Raw genomic sequence first — 22,853 nt, 5'->3', positions numbered from 1 at the left:
GGGAGAACTTCGCATTTTATATAATTTGCACAAATCAATAAGTAATATATTGTTTACATATTTCCATCGTTTGAGAGGCCATAAATATAAATGTTTAAACAGTAATGTGCGATCTAAATTCAACAAAAAGTTGTTATTTATATCTTTTGACATAACTCAGTATCCCGCCTTTAACTCTACTATGACATAATATTGTTTCATAAAAACAGTGTAAAAATCATCCGAAAATAAAATCTAACTATTTCCCTCGGTGTCAAAATAAACCTCTAAAAAGTTATCTAAGCAAATGAGTGTTAATTAGAAGCACATAGAAAGTAGTCTTTACAGAAATTGTCGCAATGGTGCTATGTAAAAGTGCTTCTTTTTCATCCATTTGCATTTTTAAACACATTTGTATGCATTTAAGGGGGTAGACCTAGGATAACTCTTTAAATCAGTTAAGTGTTTGTAAAAGTCAAGTTCATCAATGTATTTTAAGCATTTACCTGAAACAGATTGAAAATAATCTATGTAACCTAGAAGCTTAGAATATATTTTTGAAAATGGTTGACACAAACGTACTGATGATTTTATTATTTTATTATTTTACAATATTTATATAGCGCATTATATAATTTGAAAAATTACCCTAAGCGCTTAACATGAATAAAGAGTTATTTCCCTTAACCTAGGTCTACCTCCTTAAATCAGAGCAAAATCATCGAAAGATAATCTTAATACGGGAAAATATACTATACAATTCTACTTTAATTGTTTTTTTTTTTAAATCATATGTGCACTCTTCAAGAATAGAAAGAAAACTTCATATTAATTACCTTTCAGAATTTCCTATCGTATGACAATAGTATAATCTAGGATTTTTCATTTTTGATCATTTGGACTCCATTCTCGCACCTGAAGTAAAAGTTTCTATGTAAACTGTAGATGAATTTCAAAAGTATGCTTAACAGATACAAGAGTTTGGCTCACTTTATTAAAGGATGATCGCTTGTCATGTTAAATGATTTTTGTCAGATTTTCAGAATCCTCTGGTTTTATCTAATTGAATGCCTAAAAATGTTTTGGTTCCTTTATTAAATCCCTATCAATATATACTAGTTGTGTAATGAAAAGCTTGTTATTTAAAACTGAGTAACAAACTTCCTTAAGCAAAAAACAAAATGTGATAATACTATATGAACAGGAATAAGTGGTGCGTTACTCGTGTTGCTGAGTATATTTTTTATAGCCATGTATGACATAAGTATGTAACTTTTATCTAATTATATTTTAATTACAGAACGTGCAATTCTACGTGGATCCTAACCATGGAGCCTATCTATCATTCAATTGTATACAAGACAATACAGGAAAATATAAATTATATCTTGTAAGTACAATATTGTCTATTGATAACGATATAGTAATTAATATGTACAAATTTATGATTGCCGTAATTTATTGGTTTTTAATTAATATTACTTATTGGCAAAACAAACATGGATTGTCTCATTTCGGTATACCGAAAACCAAGACAAAACCGGATATATCCGACTTAAAATTTTGCAGGTTCTTGCATGGTCTATCAACTGATTGTGGAAAATAAGGAAGAAAATGTAACTATCTGATTTTGTAATAAAAAAAAGTTGAATTAAAGGCCGGTTCATGAACAGCACAATCAACGAGTTCATTCGGCAACGCGCATCAATAGTCTGTAGTGGAGTGAAAAGGGGGCCGGGTAAGAATATATTGTGTGATTCAAAAATTCTTTAAATAAAATAGTTTTTATCTCCATTGAATCATACATTTCAACAAAGTGATAGTGTCAACATTTTGGGCTTGAACATAAAGATCCTTTTCCAATGTATATGATATTGCATTAAGAATTAATTGTTGATGTGAAAGGTCGAAGATTTTTTTTTCTCGGAGAACACCGCCCCTTCCCCTTTTTTTCCTTCCCCAAAAAATATACACACAAAACAAGAATGGCTGGTACCTAAAAATGAGTTATTTTAGATAGCCGGTCTCTCTTTATATATACATAGCTATTTCAGTAAAAGGCTTGAAGTTTTATGAGGTACTGCGTGTGGTAAACATTGACTTCCGAACGATTAGAATAATTGACATTAGCCATTTATCTGTCGACCCCTCCTCTGTCGTATATAATGGTCTGTGTTGACATTTACAAAGCTGTGTACCACTGGAGACTGCAGGTCCGTGTATATTTTTTTTACGGAAATAGAAATTCTTTCAGTGTTCCCGTTTTCTTGAGAACCGAAGTTCTGATCTATTTGAATTTGCTTACGTTACATTTTTTCAAGAAATAATAATAACTGTAATTCAATTATTTGGTTTGATTTTGTTTTTCTTGCAAATTTTGAATATGTTGGTTTTTATTCTTCTCTCGCACTTTGACCATGAATGGTTTCTTTTGTTATGAAAAGGCTCCATATGTTACACAAATGGGTTGTTAGCAATGTCTGGCCTGTTGTTTTAAAATTTGTTGGATCTGATTTATTAAAGTCTGTCTCGAAATGAAGAGATTGTAGTGGAATTGTAAAAAATTTAAAACACATCAGTCATGCTACAAAAAATTATCACTGAAACCTAGCGGATCTGAGAACAAATATCATTAAACATGACAAATTGTTCTGCACCAGATGCAAATTCTAGCAATCAATGCTTTTGCAGTGAGATAATAAAATTGAGAATGGAAATGGGGAATATGTCAAAGAGACAACAACCCTGACTTGGGACAGGCGCAAAGATGCGGCGGGGTAAAACATGTGTTATGAGATCTAAACCCTCCTCCTGTACCTCTAGCAAATGTAGTTTAATGACCATTTGATTTTGTTATGGATTTTGTTCGAGTGCATGTAATATTGACTTTCAACTGTTGTTCCTATTTCCTGCATTTTGTAGAACAAAATATATATTTTCATTCTGCATTGTGCAAGATTAATTTGTTAAGTTCCCAATATTCCAGATTTTATTTCCTACAATGAAATGATTATCAACCAAAGCTCGTAGCTTAAATATTCAAAAAGCCAAAACCAAATAGAAACGAAAGACATGATTAAATCGAAAAAGAATAAATTAAACATATAAAAACTGAAATAAAAGATTGACCAATCCAGACATGAAATCGAAGCTTCAGAGCTTAGCATGAGTAAGACGATATCCCTATTTTCAAATTAGTTTCTAGTTTTACAACAGCAGCTGTTAATAAAAAAAAATATAATAATAATGAAAATAATTGTCTGTGTTTGCATACTATTTTTTTCCCGTTCATTAAATAGTAAAAATTAAGTCAGAGATAAATTGAAAAATATGGATTTTTAGGAAATAAATATATAAAAAGTGTGTGTTTTTTTTTAAATACTTCTATTGTTTTCTTTCATCAAATAATAAAATTAATTAAAGATGTTTTACACTATTAGGATCGGAAGGTAAACATTTAAGGTTAAGTGATAAGGTTAATGTTGATTTCCTAACATTCATTGAAATTGACATCTGTCTCTTGTCATCATTTCTTGTCATAGTGTTGACTCCGTAACACCACACTCCATAATAAGATACAGCAAAGAGACATAAAGCAGTAATTAAAAACCATGTTCTTTTGTAAATTGTCTATTTAATGTTTTGTAGGACAACAGTAACTGACACTGATGGGGATTAAGACAGACAAAAAATATAAAATATGAAAGCTAAACACTTTTGTTTACATGTTTAAGTAACATGTTATGTCGAAAAAATATTTGACCTCACACTAGCTAGGCTTAAATGTATAGTGACATGGCTCAACATGTAAATTTTTGTAGTTCGTAAAACAGAAAGAAAAAAATTGTGATATATGATGAAAGAGAATTTAAACCAAGAAAATTGTCTATGTTAATTTTTGTTCCCATTGTTACCACGAAGTGAGAAATTGAAAACGAAATTGTAGTGACAGAGAAAAGTGAAGGGGAAAATTGTCGAAAGATGGTCTATCACTTAGACTTACTGTGCCAAATACAATTATAAGCTTGCTATACAGTATGAGTTTTGCTCGTCGTTGAAGGCCTTACAATAAACTACAGCCGCTTATCTTTTACGTCATTTGGTATCTGCTGAGGAGATATCTCATTTGCAATCTTACCACATCTTCGTGGTTTCATGATAAAAGCTGATGTAGAAGGCGACACATAGTTAATGATAGACACTTTTGACGCAGGATGTCAATCTTCTTGGAATCGTCCTGAACTATAAAACATTTTATCGGTTAATTATATCAGAGGCGAATCCGGAGTTGAACCCCCTTTTATTGATGATCAATGCATTTGGATGGAGACATATAGCTAGACCCCCTTTTATCCAGGGTTGGGAATACCCATTTTAAAATTGGCTTGATCCGCCCCTGTAGATAGAAGCAATCATGTATCTGACTCCAACACCAAATCTCGAAATAAGGAAAAAAATATAAATGACGTACCATAACTAGTGACGAGGTTTCTGTCCTACTAAGACTGGTCGTTTACAAGATATAAATGATGATCAATGATGCAATTTTAAAATTAAATTTACAATAGTGACGTACGTCAACTAGTGACTAGGTTCCTGACTTTAGATAGATTAATCCCTTACAAAGTGTTAATTATTTCACGAAAAAGTTTATTTTAACTAACACAATTCAGTTAAAGAAGTTCTTAATTTAACAGCACTAATTAAGTTACCTAGGGTCTTAGAATATAAGATTGCTGATTTTTGGCAATCATACTGCACATTTGTTTCCCACCACTATGATTATAGGAGACATTAAAATGTTGTCTGGTCTTCCCGTCCGTCCTTCTTTTCCGTAGCAGGTTAAAGTTCTGGTGTAAGCTTTTCCGCCAAATCATCGCGGATCTTTGTACGCAGGTTTATTACGATTTGAAACTTTAAACATATATATGCCAACCAAGGGTTTTCATATTTCACTGAACATGTAACCTTTCCATGCATCATAATTTTGCAAGCTAGTGGGGCATGGTTTGCCCTGGACACATATTTTATTTTGACAGTCATTTTAAAGCAAGTGGGTTTTGAATTAATTGACGTGCAAGGATTTCTTGTTTGTAGCAATTTCGCCCAGGGTTCTAGGGTACTATTTAACACAATTGGTGCTAAAAAATAACTTTGGAAAAGTGTAATACCAATGATTCTGTAAAGCATTGTAGATTTCATTCAGAAATACAAAAAAAAGAAATCCAAATGTCGAAATAACTCATTGTTGAAGATGAACCTTTCTATATCTTCAGTGGATGGGGTTCTTCTTATTATCTTGCTTTGGGGGGGGGGGGGGCGGGGGTCATGGGGGGGCGTTAACATATCCTGCAACCCAATTTTAACTTATTCGATTATGTCTGTATATGCCTTTATCGCCATTACTTATAAATTTGATATTTCCTTTAAACATTGAAATGTACAATATTTAACTTGTATGTTGACAGACCGGTACATTCGTCCATGATGGTGTGGAATTTACATTATCTCCCGGAAATAAACAAATAGACTCCAACCAAGAAACATGGTATACAGTTGAGAGAAGACTACAACTTCAAGCTGGACATCATGATTACGTTCGTAAGTAGCCGTATATCCATTATTATTTAGTTTATTTAGGGTATTTTATACTGATTCATGATGATCGATGTTCGTAAGGAGCCATTGACTCATTGTTAGTTTGTTTTAAGATAGGAAAAAGCTGATTCATGACTTCGTTCGTAAATTGCCATAAACTTGTTGCTACTAACATAAATTTGTTTAAGATGGTAAAAACTGATTTATCCCTTTGTTTGTAATTAGTAATCATATCATTGTTACTTAGCTTGAGCTAATTCAAGACTATGTTCATACGTTGCCATAAACTTAGGTTGTTTACGATTGGAAAAAAAACCTAATTTTTATGGTACATGTACATGTTAATACATTTGTAAAAGTAAGGTAACACTATGTTTGCCCCTTGATGATATCGGTAAGTAGTCATATAAATAATTGTGGATATACATAAACATCCTATCGAAGTTTGCAAAAGCTGTATTACAGTACATATCGTGATTATGTTTTTATTTGTGTTTATAAATATCGAAAAAGTGAAATAAAATCAATTGGATATGTGAGTGCTGTTCAAAAGCTGCTGACTATGGATTGCTACTCATAACAAATAAAAAGAAATGCTTAGTTTTCTAAATGTACAAATAACATATGGAGAATATATTTCTAAGTCATTTTTTTAATAAAAATTTTACATGTTAATTTATATTTTATTTTCAGCACTAACACAGGCAATTCCAGCGACACATATAGACAGAATAAGAGGTCAACTTGAAGTTCATCGTTCCAAAAGACAAGTCCAGATAACACAGCCATTTATAATAGATGTATTAGTAGTTATAGACTATTCAATATACAAACGGTTAGTTTGTTCATATACAACGTACGAAGATTTGGTATGATTACCATGAGAAACATCTTCACCATGCAGAGACCGCATACTGAGGATGTAAACAACTTCGAGTAATAGTCAATGTTTACTGCCTTCAACAATGATCAACACGAACACCGTAAACTAAGCTGTAAAAGTTCCGAGAATGACAAAATGAGAAACGAGTCATTCTTATAACAAAAATACAAAAGTTTATTTTTTGTCGACATTGAATTTTTTAAATTCTAAATAATAAAAAAAGAAAGTAGAAACTGTGATTTACGATCGACGCGACGAGTACATGAGTATAATTAGATGCAGTATTTACACTGAGACAGTAACCAAGCAATACAAAAAGAAAGGACATACCTAGATGTCAACACTTGACAGTCAACACCATCCTATTGTCTATAAAGCATTTCAATTGTTATGAATATTATATTCATTATTTATTTGGTGTTGTCATTTGATTATGTCAAAATATATGAAATTAGATACATTTCCACAATTATGGTGAAACGATAGTGTGCCTTTATTCATGATGAACTCATTAATTTTCCTTTAAAAATCAACGAAACACAATTTCAACTTTAAAATAAATATATCAAGATATCGTATTGATATATTAGAACATGAAGAACAAAACCTTAAACTATTTTTTATAACCTTGATTTCAGATGGTTATCGAAAACGAAAAATGACAGAACCGCAAAAGATGAAATTAGAAAATACTTTTCTCATTTTATGAATGAGGTAAGAACTATATTTACAAATACAACTTACTTGATGATCAAACAAATATATCAATTAAATCATAATTCATTGAACAGTCATATGACAACAGTTTCAGTGAATATGGGTCGTGTTTCTGGAGGGAAACTAAGTGCTGTCAACAAATCAGAAGTATCGATCACACATGCGTTCAATGGTGTAATAATACTCAAATTAATTGCCAATATATCCGACACATGAAGCATTTAAAACAGTCGCCAGTCAACCAACCAATTAGATTTGTTGAATTAGTAACTTAACAATTTTTAATCTTTAGTTAGCAGGAAATGTCTCAGTAAAATATTTCTTTCTAAACAGTTAATATCAGTTCCAGAGAACTTTGTGACTAGTTAGTACGTTCCTTTTGACTTTTGTAATCAGTATCTTGGCAAGGTTCAAATATAATATGTTGCGCTTTTACTTTGCATCGATTCTCTAAATGGAACTTTGTGACTGGTTGATAAGTTCCGTTGGAACATTTGGGCTAGTTTGTTAGTTCCGGTTTTGACTAATTTGGCAAAAAGGAACTTTCTAACTTGTTGATATGTTCCGTTGGAACTTTTCAACTAGTCACTTTTTTCCGGTGGAACTTTTAAGCCAGAGGAAGAACAAAGTAACTAGTTAATAAGTTCCTCCGGAACTTTCGGCTAGCTAGTTATTTCCGCCCGGAACTTTCCAACGTCGGAACAAAAGAGCATTTACACCATCATCTCAGTAGTATTTTGTACTGAGATGATTTATAACAAACATAAATAAATAAAAAATGTTCCGTTTATAAATTTTGAAATAAACTCATCATAAATACCAGGATTTAAATTTTGTATTTGCAACAGACGCGCGTTTCTCCTACAAAAGACTCATCACTGCATGATGCTCGAATAAAAAAAAGCTTAAAAGGCCAATAAAGTAATCAAATAAAAAAAGCTATGATTTCAACTATTTCAGGCAGAATTGGTCTTAAACAAATTTGTATATTAATTAAGGTCATTGTGAAATAAACCTCATCAACGGTATTAGTTCAAAAACATTTTTATTTAAAAAATATAGCATGAAATGTTTACGAAATGTAAAATTATGAAGATTTGATGAATTGATATACAAAAAAGTAAAATAACAAAAGTACCATACTCCAAGTAAAATTCAAGTCGGAGATAACATTATCAAAGGGCAGATGCATTTCCTTATGTAAAATTATAGATTTAAACTGGTTTTGTAGCTAGATAAACTTCTCGCTTGTATGACAATCAATACATATATATTCCATATGTTGTTGATACTATAGCATTTTCGTATATGCCAATAGCAATAAACTTATTAAAATATTACAGATGATATAAAATATGAAAAGAATACATATTATGATCTGCTCACTTGTACCATCAAAATATAGCTCTTTCAATTCTATCAATCTTTATTTTACCATTGTATATCATTTTCAATTACAAGTATAAGAATAATCAGTTAAACTTATCAACGTACCAAGTGTTAATCCTTTCTTCCACTAAAGTGAAGTGCATTTTACTATCAATTACTAATTTTGTTTTACAGGTTGATATGAGATATAGGTCGATACGAGACGATGAGATTAATATTAACATACAAGTAACAGCATTTTTAATAGCAGACGTATGTATGCGATACAAAATTGGATGTATTTTATCTTTACCCTTCCGGGTTACCTAAGTTACATCAGTTTTTTAGTTGGGTTCATTGTTGCTTTAGTTTTCTATGTAAGCTTTGTAAACTTCTGCCTGTGACTGTTGTTCTTTCTTTTGCAATGACATTTTTAGTTTGTTTTCGATTTATGAGTATATCTTGGTACTTTTCAATTAAAAGAAATGTTAACAAATACCAATGCTTTTGAACTATCATTTTTAATATAACCGCATTGTTGGTCTAGTCGTACCAGCGTGCTCCTCGGGAGTATGAGAGATCGTAGATTGATCAAGGTCTAGCTGGCATTAGAGAGTACTGGCAACCTATAATCCACCATAGTCATGATTATTTGTTCTGCTAGGGTGTCATGTTGTCTTGTTAAAAGGCACGTTTGAAATATGCTTCACCATGTCAGTTTAATACAGAACAGGATTCATATCCCATTTCAAAAATATTCTTGTCCTGAATATTTGTTTGATTTGCTTAACTGACTTAACTAGCCATTTATCATCATTTATTTACATTTTTTTCTTTAAAATATTTTTATATACTTAAGGTATATTTGAACGATTATTTAATTGTATTACCTTGCATTTTATATATTCAGAATGAGCAGGGTTATCCATGGAGTGAAGTCAGAAAAGAAAAATCTTCGACTAGAGACTTGTTGAATGCTGATGCTGGATTGCGAGACTTTCGTTCTTGGGTTGCTAATACTGTTAATTTACCGTTACATGATCATGCCATTTTATTCACCGGGTAAATAGAGTTATTTTATGGCCTTAGTAGTAATTATTTACTATAATTACAGCAGATCATTATATATAAAATACATCTTTGTATATCTTGTTTGCTATTCTCAATGTACTGCAAAACAATTGAATAACATTATGTATTAAGTCAGCATGTGCAATCAAAAACAACATTTTTAATAGTTTGCACTATGGAAATGTATATAGTTATAACCATATCTAAACATTATACAATTTACATATGTTTATCTTAATCGTAACAGAAACGACCTGTATTTATAGTTTTATTGTTTTAATGCAAGTTACTAACGGTAAAGTAAGATTAAAATTTATCATGTTTTCTTCTTTTAGTTATGATTTGTATACAGAGGTGAATAAATTCAAACTTTTACACACCGCAGGTAAGAAAAGTAATTTTCAAAATCAATATTGATTAGAAATATTAGAGGCAATAGAACTTTACCAATGTTCAGATCTCTTAAATCGATTAAGAATGCACAAACCAAGAAACAAAAATGAGAGAACCAGGCTCGAAATTGAGACTAAACTTAGATTTAATGCTTGGCTTGAATACTTTCTATATTTTTACTATTACTGTTTACCAGTAACAGTTTATAGAGACTTTTAATTCCGTCTATGTTCTTTAAGTAAGTCGATTGCTAGTATACTAAAAAGTAAAAAAAAAGCACAAAAATACTGAACTCTGAAGAAAATTATCTATTCTTGAAATAGAAAATCCTTAGTATTTCGAAAACTTCAAAGTTTTGCAAACAGTTAATTTTTAATTATCAACATATTCAAAATAAATCATGACAACATAGAAATTCTGACTACTGTTCTGGTGATACCATTGGAGAGGAAACCTCATCCAGTAGTGGTATTGATCCTAAATAAATTAAAAAAAAAATGTAGTATATATCGACAATTTTTCTTTTAATATAAGATGTTTATCTCCAGATTTGTAATAACATAAGCAACACGAAGGGTGCCACATGTGGAAAACGATCTGCTTACCAAGTCCGGAGCACATGAGATCACCCCCAGTTTTTGGTGGGGTTCGTGTTGCTTGGTCTTTAGTTTTCTATGTTGTGTATTCTGTACTATTATTTGTCTGTTTGTCTTTTTATTTTTAGCCATGGTGTTGTCAGTTTATTTTCTATCTATGAGTTTGACTATCCCTCTGGTATCTTTCGTCCCCCTTTGTACAAAGGTATTATATAATTCTAAGGTTTTGTTCTTATCGTTCTATCAGTCTCATTACTAATGACTGCAGGAATTGGAAGTTTTATGTTGTATCTTTGGTCGTATCACGTATTTCTAATTACATTAGTCATTTGGTTAATGCTAAAATCATATTATCCTCCCTATCGTCGATTATCGTTTTCTTATTATTCCCTTTTTTACTGCAGTTGTCAATATGACTAGTACAAGTAATTAGATGATAGTTCCTTTTACAAATTAAAGCCACTTAAGTTTACCGATGTTCAAATCAATTTAGAAGAAAAAAAATCATGTTAATAAAACAAATCTGATAAACTCCAGTAAGAGTGAGACCGGTATTCTACTATGCAAACATCAACCGCCATGCAATTCGACATTTAGTCAATCGGGAACAAGACAGATAAATTGTGTCGCTAGTTAGTTGAGGCAACGAAACAACGGTATTGTGATGGTAACAGTAAAACTGATGTAGTGTCAATTCTTATCCTTTATCCTTTCATTTGTATTCGTTTAAATGTCACATAATAGGAACATACATGAATAGAAGGTTATAACTGAGATATGTAAATGCCTTTATACTAATAAATGGTAAGTTAACAAATTTAAGCTTGACATCAACACTTTGTCATAGATTCTAGTTTGAAGTCAACATATGAGTCAAAAGTAAAATCACAAAAAATACTAAACTCCGTTGAAAATTAAATCGGAAAGTCCCTAATCACATGGCAAAACCAAATGACAAAACACTTCAAAAACGAATGGACAAGATCTGTCATATTCCTGAACAGGCATTTTCAAATATAAAAATGGTGGATTTGAACCTGGTTTTATAGCGCTAAACCTCTCATTTGTACGAAAGTCTCGTCAAATTCCGTTATATTTACAACGATGCTTGAACAAAACAGACATAGGGAATAAAATAGTCAAAATATGGGTACAGCAGTCACCACTGTGTTACAATTTTAACAGAAACAATTTTACAAAAAAGCACAAAAGTATCTATCAAACATTGCTTTGCGTGTCTGGCGTCAGAAAAATTTATACGTCGCATAGGAAGAAATTTTGTCGTTCAATGTTTATACAAAACAATTTTATAATTTCACATCGGGAATGTTAGCATTCAGAGTAAAAAAATATTGAGGAAAAGATCAAGATATGAAGCAAACTTTCTACTTTCGGTAGTATCCTTAATATCAAGTTTACAGGGATACATGAGATGTAAACGTTCTTTGAAATGTTGGTTAAAGAGTGGTAGGACATCATCAATATATTTGAAAGCAAAAGAAGGGTATTTAGCAAGATGTTTTTTTTATCTTTAATTCGAGTTCAAAAACAGATTGGCCAGTAGTGTTGCACAATTGGAATTACCCATGGAAATACTGACGGTAAAGTAAATCCACCAATTCATTTATTATCTTGTTGTCGAAAATGTTTAGCATTTAGATAATATCCTCGTAAGTGTAATAGTTGTTGGAATCAGTGTGGATATGTCAAATCTTTGTTTGATGATAATTTCAAACAAATATAAAATGATACTAATTTTTACTTTTTCAGGATTAGCTTTTATTGGCTCCTTATGTAGACCAAACGGGGATAGTGTTTCTATAGTGGAAGATAATGGTGGATTTCAGAATGTTGGTACTGCTGCACACGAGCTAGGACATAGGTATATAATCATTTATACAAATCAGACTCAGAGTTCAAATGAAAATTAAAAAAGGAGAAGTCAACAAAAACTGACAGAATCAAACGCTATCAATTTGTAAAACTAAAAATATGTGCAGTATGTACCAAAATATGTGTAGTATGTACCAAAATATGTGTAGTATGTGCCAACTAAAATATGCGTAGTATGTACCAAAATATGTGTAGTATGTGCCAACTAAAATATGCGTAGTATGTACCAACTTTCAATTGATCACATTAATATGAACATAAATGTTATGTTTACAATTCCTAATGGAAATGTTTGTATCATTCTAGTTAGGGAAGTTTAGATCAAATAAGACTAAAATGAATTATGTCATGTGTGGGTTTCATCTAGTTCATAGTTCATATAAACATATTTAATCAAGCTACTGTATTTCAATTTTTTTGGTCAGATATATTTGTTTTTTTCATTCTACTTATTAATGTTATTTTGCTAAAGATGAATGTATGTGTAGGCTCTTCGTAATTCTTTTTAACAAAGTGAGCCAAAAGAGCGTATTCAACAGAACAAACTAAAACATTGTGTATTCATTAACAAAAAGACACAAGTGGCAAGAAATAAAATTACCTACAAGGAAAACCAAAGACCATCTCCCAACATATTTTAACTCATTAAAAAATCCCGAGTACTTTTTTTAGTTTCCAATGGTTAATGTTTACACCAATTCGGCTTATTTGAAAGAAGATACCAACTCACACTTCGCAAAATCAATAGCAAAGAAACATCTCTTTTATTGCTGTTCCTCGTCTTTCTATTCTTATTATTCATAACACCGAAGATATGGTATTTATAGTAACCAAAATTGTTAACTTTTAACTTTGCAGTCTTGGTGCCTTGCATGATGGTGAGAAAAATGAATGTCAGTCATCTGACAGATATGTTATGGCGACATCTACAAATCAAACTATCCCAGTGGAGAAAAGAATAAACCAATGGCAGTTTTCACGTTGCTCTGTTGAATATTTCCGTAGCTTTATTTCTGATTTAATGAGGTATGTAATAAGATTTGTGATAAAAATATTCTAACTTTAAAGTTTGACGTTAGAAACTGTAAAAAATGAAGAATTTTCAAAGAAGACAAGAACGTTAATAATATGGAAAGTCTGCCTTACCTAGTTCAGGTTGCATCTTAGCTTCTCTTTGTCTTATCCCTTTTGCAAATTTTGGGAAATGAAATATGTGTGTTGACACTTTGATACATTCCTCGTTTCCATTCTCAATTTTGATATCTATCACAAGTTTTGTTTTACATGTATCGCTACTAACATGCTTTCTTGGTATTCTTAAATGGAAGAGTTTATACACAAAGAAGAAGACGTATACTTAAAAAATTATTTTCCTTAATAGTGCATAATATGACGCAGGTTTTTTTTCAAAAGGGATGATTTTCTAAATATTGTTTAACATTTCACAGTGGAATCATACTTTAACTTTGTTTAAACCTGTTTATTGTCTTATGATCTTAACTATTTAACCCTTATAATTTTTATTAACCATGTATCTGCATTCAAGTATCACAGATCAAATTTTTCGTTCATTGTGTGTTAGTTTACGTTTTTTGATTGAGTTAAGCCTTCTTATTGATATTTTATACTGTTTACTATGTTGTGATGTAATACTACTGTTTCAGAAAAGGGAGAAGGTTTGGTACCATTAAAACGTTTAATCCCGCTGCAAATGTTTGCACCTGTCCTAAGTTAGGAATCTGATGTACAGTAGTTGTCGTCTGTTTATGTAGTTCATAAGTGTTTCTCGTTTTTCGTTTTTGTATAGATTAGACCGTTGGTTTTCCCGTTTGAATGTTTTTACAGTTAGTAGTATGTTTTGGGGCCCTCTATAGCTTGTTCGGTGTGACCCAAGGCTCCGTGTTAGGGCCCATACCTTGACCTATAAATGATTTACTTTAATTTATAAATTGTTACTTTGATGGAGAGTTGTCTCATTGGCACTCATACCACATCTTCCTATATCTACGTCGTAAGTCTACAATAAAAAATTTCAACCAGATTTGTATGATATTGAGGCACATAACACCCAAAAGATGAAAGAAATCATGACAAAGTCAAGTATGACATGTATGACAGATTATTTGTTGATGTTTCAATGAAGCAAAAATAAAATTTGGTGTTATAACACTTAGTGGTTACAAGGGATTTGTGGGACAAATTTTATAAATGCTGGTCTGGTGCTTACCTGGCACAATATGAAAAAATATGCAGTCTTATCTCTGTAAAACTTGATTAGTTTTTGTAATAATTCATTATTGCAGCAAAGGTGCTACTTGTTTGACAGAAAGTTTTAAAGATGCTCGAGTTGTGGACTCGAAAAATATGCCAGGACAAGTTTTTACTCCAAACCAGCAATGTCAACAGATATGGGGAAATCAATCTTACATTTGTCAGGTATAATGATCTATACAATAGTAAAAATTATTAGAGAACTTAAACAAAATAACAAACAGCTTCTCAAAAGGATGAAAAAATAAAAGCTGTAATAGCAGAAAAGTTAAAATATTGATCACGAAATCAGACAAATAGAAACTTATCTATGAGTGAAGTTAGCTACATAAAAAATGAAAATGCGAATAAACGATGGGAGCGGGTGGCATGTCCTGTCTCTTGTGCTAAACCTATCATGATGTCTCCCTGCACATGTACAAAATACCATATGCATTCTTATTCTCAATGTTATTTTAGATAAATCAAGAGCTTTAAGAAAGAAAAAAACATGAATTGTCGGTTTATCATGTTTCTGTACTTTATATTACATGTGGTTACTTAAGGGAAATGATCAGTTAGTAAAGTTTTCGGTTTCAGATAAAACTTTTCCGATCGAACTGGTCTATTTAAAAGCAACGCGGATAGTGTTTAATCTTAATTCTGAGATATTTCAAAAATGATTCTTATATAAATACATCAAAACTTTGTATGTTAACAGCAGAAACATAATTACAAATCATAAATCTCTTGTTTTATACATGCAGGGTACAGAGTTTGGAAATGCTAGCAGTATATGTACCTCTATGTACTGCCTTGATCCAAGTACGGATAACGATTGTGTACTACAAACAGCAGTGAGAGGAACATCATGTGGATTTAGAAAGGTAAACATCTCATTAGTTTCGAATCTAGTATCAACTAAAACGATAACATTACCTACAAAATAACACCACATACATTTTACTTCCCTACTTATAATTTCAATCATTGACTTCTCTAATTATGAAAGCTTCCCAACTAAATTTGTAGAAGATAAAAAAAAATAACATGTGTGTAAATAAATTGGTGATAAACTCGAATTATAAGGCAGTGTCACCAAAGATGTATTTTGCACGTTTAACTAAAATAAAACTCATCAATTAAGCTCGATTCAAAATTACCGGAGGTAAAATTATATACCAAGTTGAAGAGCATATTGAACCAAAAATTAAGAAGTTTGGTTAAATTTGGCACAGTGGTCTCAGAGGAGATTTTTTGGAAAAAAAATAATAACGGCTTATTTAGCCAGGTAGGTTAAAATGAGGTAACAGCGTTTTAGAAATAAATTTCATTCCTTTTTTCAGTGGTGTGTTGAAGGCCGTTGTATTTACTCCGACGATGCACCAGAAAAAGATGGTAATTGACATACAGATTAGCATAATTTTCATAATCAACCAATAGCTGGTATCTTACATTTCGTCACTTTTTCACGGTTGAAATGCTGTCTTAATCTTTCATTTACAATTTTTATTAGTTTGAAAAATATCAAAACTTTGTAAGCAGTCCTGTATTATCAAAATAATGAAAGCAGTGAAAAAAAAACATTTCAAACAACATTTATAAACAAGCAATTTTGCTTTTCCGTCATTGATGTATAACAAGTTTTGGGTGAAAGTTTTTTTAAGATTCGTTTTGTGTACAAGTCAAAACAATGTACGAAGTTCAAGAGCAAAGTCCTTAAATTCCGACAGGTTTTGCCAAAAAATCTTTGAGTACAAAATCTTAAGCATTTTGAAAAATTAAGTGTTTTTCTAAAAATTGTTGATTTACAATGTAACCTGTTTAAACCAAACCTCTTCGGAGTTTAATATTTTGTTAGTTTTGGGAGCTGCTACAAAACGTATATAATTTGATATGACTGGGATTATGAACATGGAAAGTTAAGCCAGGTTTTCGGTTTATGCAAGATCTGGTTAAGACAGGTTTCACTGTAACACGTATCTTCATAATTTTAGATAAATGCCCACATGGTGATCAGCCTGGCGTAGCATTTGTTGGACAAACATGTGAGGCTCTTGTGAGTACCACACCAGCATATTGTTATCAAGAGAAGGTCAGAAGCAGGTGTTGTGCCTCATGTGCCAAACTTTTTACCTGGCAAGCAGGTAAGAAAACTGTTTAAACTTTTGAGCGTATATCATGTACATATATGTGGCAACTTCAGGAATATAATACTAACCTAGTATTAAACGTGATCAATTTTTCAGTTTTCATTTTTAGTCAAAATCTTAAGATTTTTCAATCAGTAGTCTCATGACTTGAAAAGTGATTTAATCATTCTTATTTGAACTTTCCTGAACTTCATTATTATCAATTGTAATAAATGTATTCGCCCAAAGCTTTGGTGCATGAACTCTGGCTGTTCTTATGTACCCTATCAATTTACAGAATTTAATATTTTAATTACTGAAGTGTTTGGTTTGTTTAAATTATTGAGTTTGATGTATGCAAGTAACGTTTGGGATACTTGCAAACATGTGTTTAGATAAAAATAATATATATAAACACTGAAGATTTTTTTTATCAGCTATCAATACATTTAGATTGATTATCAAAAAGACGCATTCATTCCATGCAACATGACTTTATAACGGATGTATTACATGTAATTCAGATAACGTTTTGAAATAAGGCTATTTGATGTACAGTAGTTGTCGTCTGTTTATATAGTTCATACGTGTATCTAGATTCTCGTTTTTATATAGATAAAGGCACTGGCTACGGTTACATGGAAATGTAACAATAATAAAAATATTATTGTTACATTGGAGACTAACTGCCGGAATGCATGGTTGGGTAAGGACCTGTTTAATTACGAATGTAACAATAATTATTGAGGTTACGGTTACATTGCGTTATTGTTACATGAAAAACCAGGTGATCCGCAGGGCGCAGCTTTATACGACCGCAGAGGTCGAACCCTGAACAGTTGGGGCAAGTATGGACAAAACATTCAAGCCTGATACAGCTCTGAATTTGGATTGTGATCAAATTTTTGACATTACATGGTTTTTTTTTACACAAAACAAATGTCAAGATTTTACAAATCAATTAAAGATTTCTTCTTCAAACTTTTTAAATCACAAATTAAATAGTTGACACAGCATAGGTTTCTGACACAGAATGAATGTGGTCTAATGAACTTAAAAGTATTTTTTTGCCTTTGAGCAATTCACTGTGCTGTTGAATATTAATCCTCTCAAAAAAATGTTTGAAGAAATTTTCTTTTTATTTATGAAATCTGAAATGAGAAAAATTTAACCCCCCCCCCCTTTTTTTCACATCCCCGTTTCCCTTTTTCCAAAACTGATATCAATTCAAATTTCTAATGGAGTTTGCAACAATAACTACTCTTTTAAATACATCATAAAATATTAAAATGTAAAATAAAGTGCTTGTTATCACTGAATGGTAAAGATTGGTTGGTAGTAAAAGTGAATATACATTGTTTATTGTATAAAACAATAAAAAAAACTTCATCAGCAACATTTTATATTGGCAAATTTCCAATGAAGTTATTTACATAAAGTTATTGGCAAATAAAAATAGAAAATGACATCATAGTCATGTCTGGCAAATGTCCAACATACATTATCTAAAAACATTTTAGATAAGATAAGGAAAAAAAGCTTCATCAGCAACATTTTATATTGGCAAATTTCCAATGAAGTTATTTACATAAAGTTATTGGCAAATAAAAATAAAAAATGACATCATAGTCATGTCTGGCAAATTTCCAACAGATATTATCAACTACTATTCTATACAAAGAAAGATAACTCCAATTGAAAATTAATTGCTATTGCACAATATTGTGCAATTAGATATTTCTTGCTATTGTGCAATACTGTGCAATTGAAAATTTCTTGCTATTGCACAATACTTGATATGGAATCCTGATTTGGACCAACTTGAAAACTGAGCCCATAATAAAAATCAAAGTACATATTTAGATAAAGCATATCAAATAAGCCCAAGAATTTAATTTTTGTTAAAATCAAACTTAGTTTAATTTTGGACCCTTTGGACCTTAATGTAGACCAATTTGAAAACTGGACCAAAAATTAAGAATCTACATACACAGTTAGATTTGGCATATCAAAGAACCCATTTATTCAATTTTTGATGAAATCAAACAAAGTTTAATTTTGGACCCCCATTTGGACCAACTTGAAAACTAGGCCAATAATTAAAAATCTAAGTACATTTCTAAATTCAGCATATCAAAGAACCCCAAGGATTCAATTTTTGTTAAAATCAAACTAAGTTTAATTTTGGACCCTTTGGACCTTAATGTAGACCAATTTGAAAACGGGACCAAAAATTAAGAATCTACATACATAGTTAGATTCGGCATATCAAAGAACCACAATTATTCAATTTTTGATGAAATCACACAAAGTTCAATTTTGGACCCTTTGGGCCCCTTATTCCTAAACTGTTAGGACCAAAAACTCCCAAAATCAAACCCAACCTTCCTTTTATGGTCATAAACCTTGTGTTTAAATTTCATAGATTTCTATTTACTTATACTAAAGTTATGGTGCAAAAACAAAAAAATAATGCTTATTTGGGCCCCTTTTTGGCCCCTAATTCATAAACTGTTGTGACCTCAACTCCAAAAATCAATCCCAACCTTCCTTTTGTGGTCATAAACCTTGTGTTAAAATTTCATTGATTTCTATTTACTTATACTAAAGTTATTGTGCGAAAACCAAGAATAATGCTTATTTGGGCCCTTTTTGGCCCTTAATTCCTAAACTGTTGGAACCAAAACTCCCAAAATCAATCCCAACCTTCCTTTTGTGGTCATAAACCTTGTGTCAAAATTTCATAGATTTCTATTCACTTAAACTAAAGTTATAGTGCGAAAACCAAGAAAATGCTTATTTGGGCCCTTTTTGGCCCCTAATTCCTAAAATGTTGGGACCAAAACTCCCAAAATCAATCCCAACCTTCCTTTTGTGGTCATAAACCTTGTGTAAAAATTTCATTGATTTCTATTCACTTTTACTAAAGTTAGAGTGCGAAAACTAAAAGTATTCGGACGACGACGACGACGACGACGCAGACGACGACGCCAACGTGATAGCAATATACGACCAAAAAATTAAAATTTTTGCGGTCGTATAAAAAGCAATATACGATGGGACTAGTAATATATATGTACGAAATAATAAAAGTTGAGGACATTTATTACATACATTTATAACATACAATTTATTTACTGTAATTTTTTATTTACAATGACAATTTCTACAAATTCAGTAAGTTGTTTTTAAAGTCCGACACATTTTTGATGAACGAAATTACGTCCTCCACGGATACGTGTATACGTACATACATAATTTCTTAGTATTTAAGTAACAGTTAGCAAACTTTGCTTTTGATTATCAATTTGCGTCAAGTTATAAAGCTGTATGAAATGTATGTCTTGATATTGTTTCAGTTTCGTTTAAAACGCATCCCAAGTTTTATTTTTTTTTTCACCATAAACAAAATTGGTCCAAAGTATAATGGCAGTAATAAGAGTAGGTGTGCAGTTAAATACTTTAAAAAAGTGAAACCACTGAACTATATTTTTCGCCTTTGACAGTCACACTCCTAATCTTGAGTAGTATCTTTAAGAACATCAAAACCATTAATACGTAGTAAAACTATTCAAGTTGTACACCATTTGTTGAATAATAATATTTTATTATTTATCAGTATTAAATTACAAGTATTGTTTAGTACATATGAAAGAATGAAGCAATACAACTATAGAAGATTTAAGTTTAATCAATCTAGCGTACATTGCTGTTTTTCATGTAACAATAACGTAATGTAACCGTAGCCTCAGTAATTATTGTTACATTTGTAATTAATCGGTTTCTCACCCAACTTTGCATTCCGGCAATTAGTCTCCAATGTAACAATAATATTTTTATTATTGTTACATTTCCATGTAACCGCAATCGTAACTACTCGGCCATTCTCGCTACGCAGTACAATAGCGTTATTTCTTTATCGTGCAACCAGAAAGGCCGAGTTGTTCCGATTGCATGTAACCGTAGCCAGTTCCATAGATTAAACCTTTTGGTTTTCCCGTTTGGATGGTTTTACATTAGTAATTTGTGGGGCCCTTTATAGCTTGCTGTTCGGTGTGAGACAAAGCTCGATGTTTAAGGCCGTACCTTGACCTATAATGGTTTTCTTTTATAAATTGTTCTTTGGATGGCGAGTTGTCTCATTGGCACTCATACCACATCTTCCTAACTCTCTCTTAACTCTTTCAACAAGATGAATGTTTCATTTGTCTCTCTCGTCAGGTTGTGAGTATGGGGATAGAGTAAAGGGTTGTCAACCATGGCACTGCACAATTGCCACCCAAGACCGTGACCTCAAGTCAGAGTGTTGTTCTACATGTAAAACAGGGATACCTATCCCAGTGACACAGAGACCTACATACACAATCAGTCCCTATACTACGAAGGCTCCACCTGTAGTAGCTCCTACGTTGGACCAATGTGAGGATATAGCTACTATCAATGGATACATGTGCGAAAATTTCATTGAAAAGTATGGAAGACATGTATGTTACGATAGCGTAGTAAATTCCCATTGTTGTCAGTCTTGCACAAGAACACAGACTGAACCTACACGTGAGTTCTTAGTTTCAAATATAAATATATTAAACTACTGTATCTAAATTATATTCGTTACTGTTAATTTAAATATCATTGCCATGATTTTCCTGACACTTGAGAATGTATATTAATAGAACTACTATATGACAAATTTAATGCATAAATATCAATTTCCCAAATATTTACTTATATTCCGTTAAATTTGTGTAGTTTGCCATGAAAACCAAAATTTAAAGATTTGTCATAGATATACATAGAAGAAATACCAAATGGTTATTCAAACTATAAACAAATTGGCAATGCCATTGCAAGAAAAAAAACCGACGAAAACACAAACAACATTACACTAAACAAACCAAAACACGGAAAACTAAAGACTGAGCAACACGAGTCCTACCTAAACCCGTGTGATCTCAGGTGCTAAATATAGTTCTCATTAAAAAAAAAAGAAAGAAAATTTATGGTTTTGACTCAATAAAAATTGTTATTTCTCTCTTATTTCAGATTGCATGTATGGTGACAAAAATCCTTCGCTGTGCCAACATCATGCAGAAAATCAGACATCGGTTTGTGGTGCTTTAAAAGATTACTGTTGTCATTCATGTGGGTTGACCTTAGGATTGAACTCAGGGTCATCCATAGTGAAATGGACAGTTGTGTCCATGGCAACTAGTTTAATAGCTTTAATAAATCTTTACTTTTAAACCATTTTTAAACCTACTGTAACAGTGCCAAAACATGTTTTGCTTTTTAGTTTAAACAGACTGCTAGTCATTTTTATTTGTTTTAAAATGTTGTTACCTTATATTGTATATTTTTGTTTACATCTTAACAGATTGATGTAAGTTTGTTGGTCAGTAATATATACTATAAGTATACAGAAATTCTTGAATTCAGTAGTATATCAATAATTAATGCAATTAGAGTATAACACTTGTTGACAATGGCCGCTGTACCTAAGGCAAACAGCAAATCAAGTCATTGTCAAAAATAGGTTGTATAAAATCAGTATTATCAGACTATATGCCACAATAGAAAATAAAACCAAATTATCACCCTCCTTTCATTTTAATGCATTTAGTTACCTTATCTGAGATGATTTGAGCTACAGTACAGCCACCACAAGTGGAAGTTTCTTAGATTTGTTTATATGGATATAGGAAGATGTGGTATGAGTGCCGATGAAAAAACTTTCAATCCAAGTCACAATTTGTAAAAGTAAACCATTATAGGTCAAAATACAGTCTTCAAAACTGATCATGAGCATTGGCTCACATCGCACAGCAAGCATAAAGTGCCCCAAAAATGACCAGAATAGTCTTTTAACATTTGGTCTGTCTTTTTCTTTCATATCTTGTCCCCTTTGTTATCTTTTGACTTCTTGATTACCAAGATTCAGCGTAATTTATATTAGAGTAAAATAGAATAATTAAT

The 22,853-nt window shown here is 31.5% G+C and overlaps 1 protein-coding gene across 1 annotated transcript in view; it reads left to right on the top strand.

Annotated features, from left to right (window-relative positions):
* Nucleotides 1-22,479, top strand: part of LOC143083377 (A disintegrin and metalloproteinase with thrombospondin motifs 7-like) — a 28,337-nt gene extending 5,858 nt beyond the window's left edge. Inside the window, exons 3-17 of the mRNA XM_076259635.1 lie at nucleotides 1,280-1,369; nucleotides 5,448-5,580; nucleotides 6,271-6,412; nucleotides 7,099-7,174; nucleotides 8,741-8,818; nucleotides 9,456-9,607; nucleotides 9,952-10,001; nucleotides 12,376-12,487; nucleotides 13,357-13,524; nucleotides 14,802-14,934; nucleotides 15,516-15,635; nucleotides 16,095-16,146; nucleotides 16,746-16,895; nucleotides 21,102-21,434; nucleotides 21,924-22,479. Coding sequence (XP_076115750.1) covers nucleotides 1,280-1,369; nucleotides 5,448-5,580; nucleotides 6,271-6,412; nucleotides 7,099-7,174; nucleotides 8,741-8,818; nucleotides 9,456-9,607; nucleotides 9,952-10,001; nucleotides 12,376-12,487; nucleotides 13,357-13,524; nucleotides 14,802-14,934; nucleotides 15,516-15,635; nucleotides 16,095-16,146; nucleotides 16,746-16,895; nucleotides 21,102-21,434; nucleotides 21,924-22,123 — 1,989 coding nt within the window. The 3' untranslated portion in view covers nucleotides 22,124-22,479. The remainder of the gene's footprint in view (nucleotides 1-1,279; nucleotides 1,370-5,447; nucleotides 5,581-6,270; nucleotides 6,413-7,098; nucleotides 7,175-8,740; nucleotides 8,819-9,455; nucleotides 9,608-9,951; nucleotides 10,002-12,375; nucleotides 12,488-13,356; nucleotides 13,525-14,801; nucleotides 14,935-15,515; nucleotides 15,636-16,094; nucleotides 16,147-16,745; nucleotides 16,896-21,101; nucleotides 21,435-21,923) is intronic.
* Nucleotides 22,480-22,853: the final 374 nt, after the last annotated feature.

Source organism: Mytilus galloprovincialis, chromosome 7 (genome assembly GCF_965363235.1).
Source record: "Mytilus galloprovincialis chromosome 7, xbMytGall1.hap1.1, whole genome shotgun sequence".
In the NCBI taxonomy this organism is placed as follows: domain Eukaryota; kingdom Metazoa; phylum Mollusca; class Bivalvia; order Mytilida; family Mytilidae; genus Mytilus; species Mytilus galloprovincialis.
The sequence above is the reverse complement of the archived record's forward strand: the minus strand, read 5'-3'. Positions and strand labels throughout refer to the sequence as shown.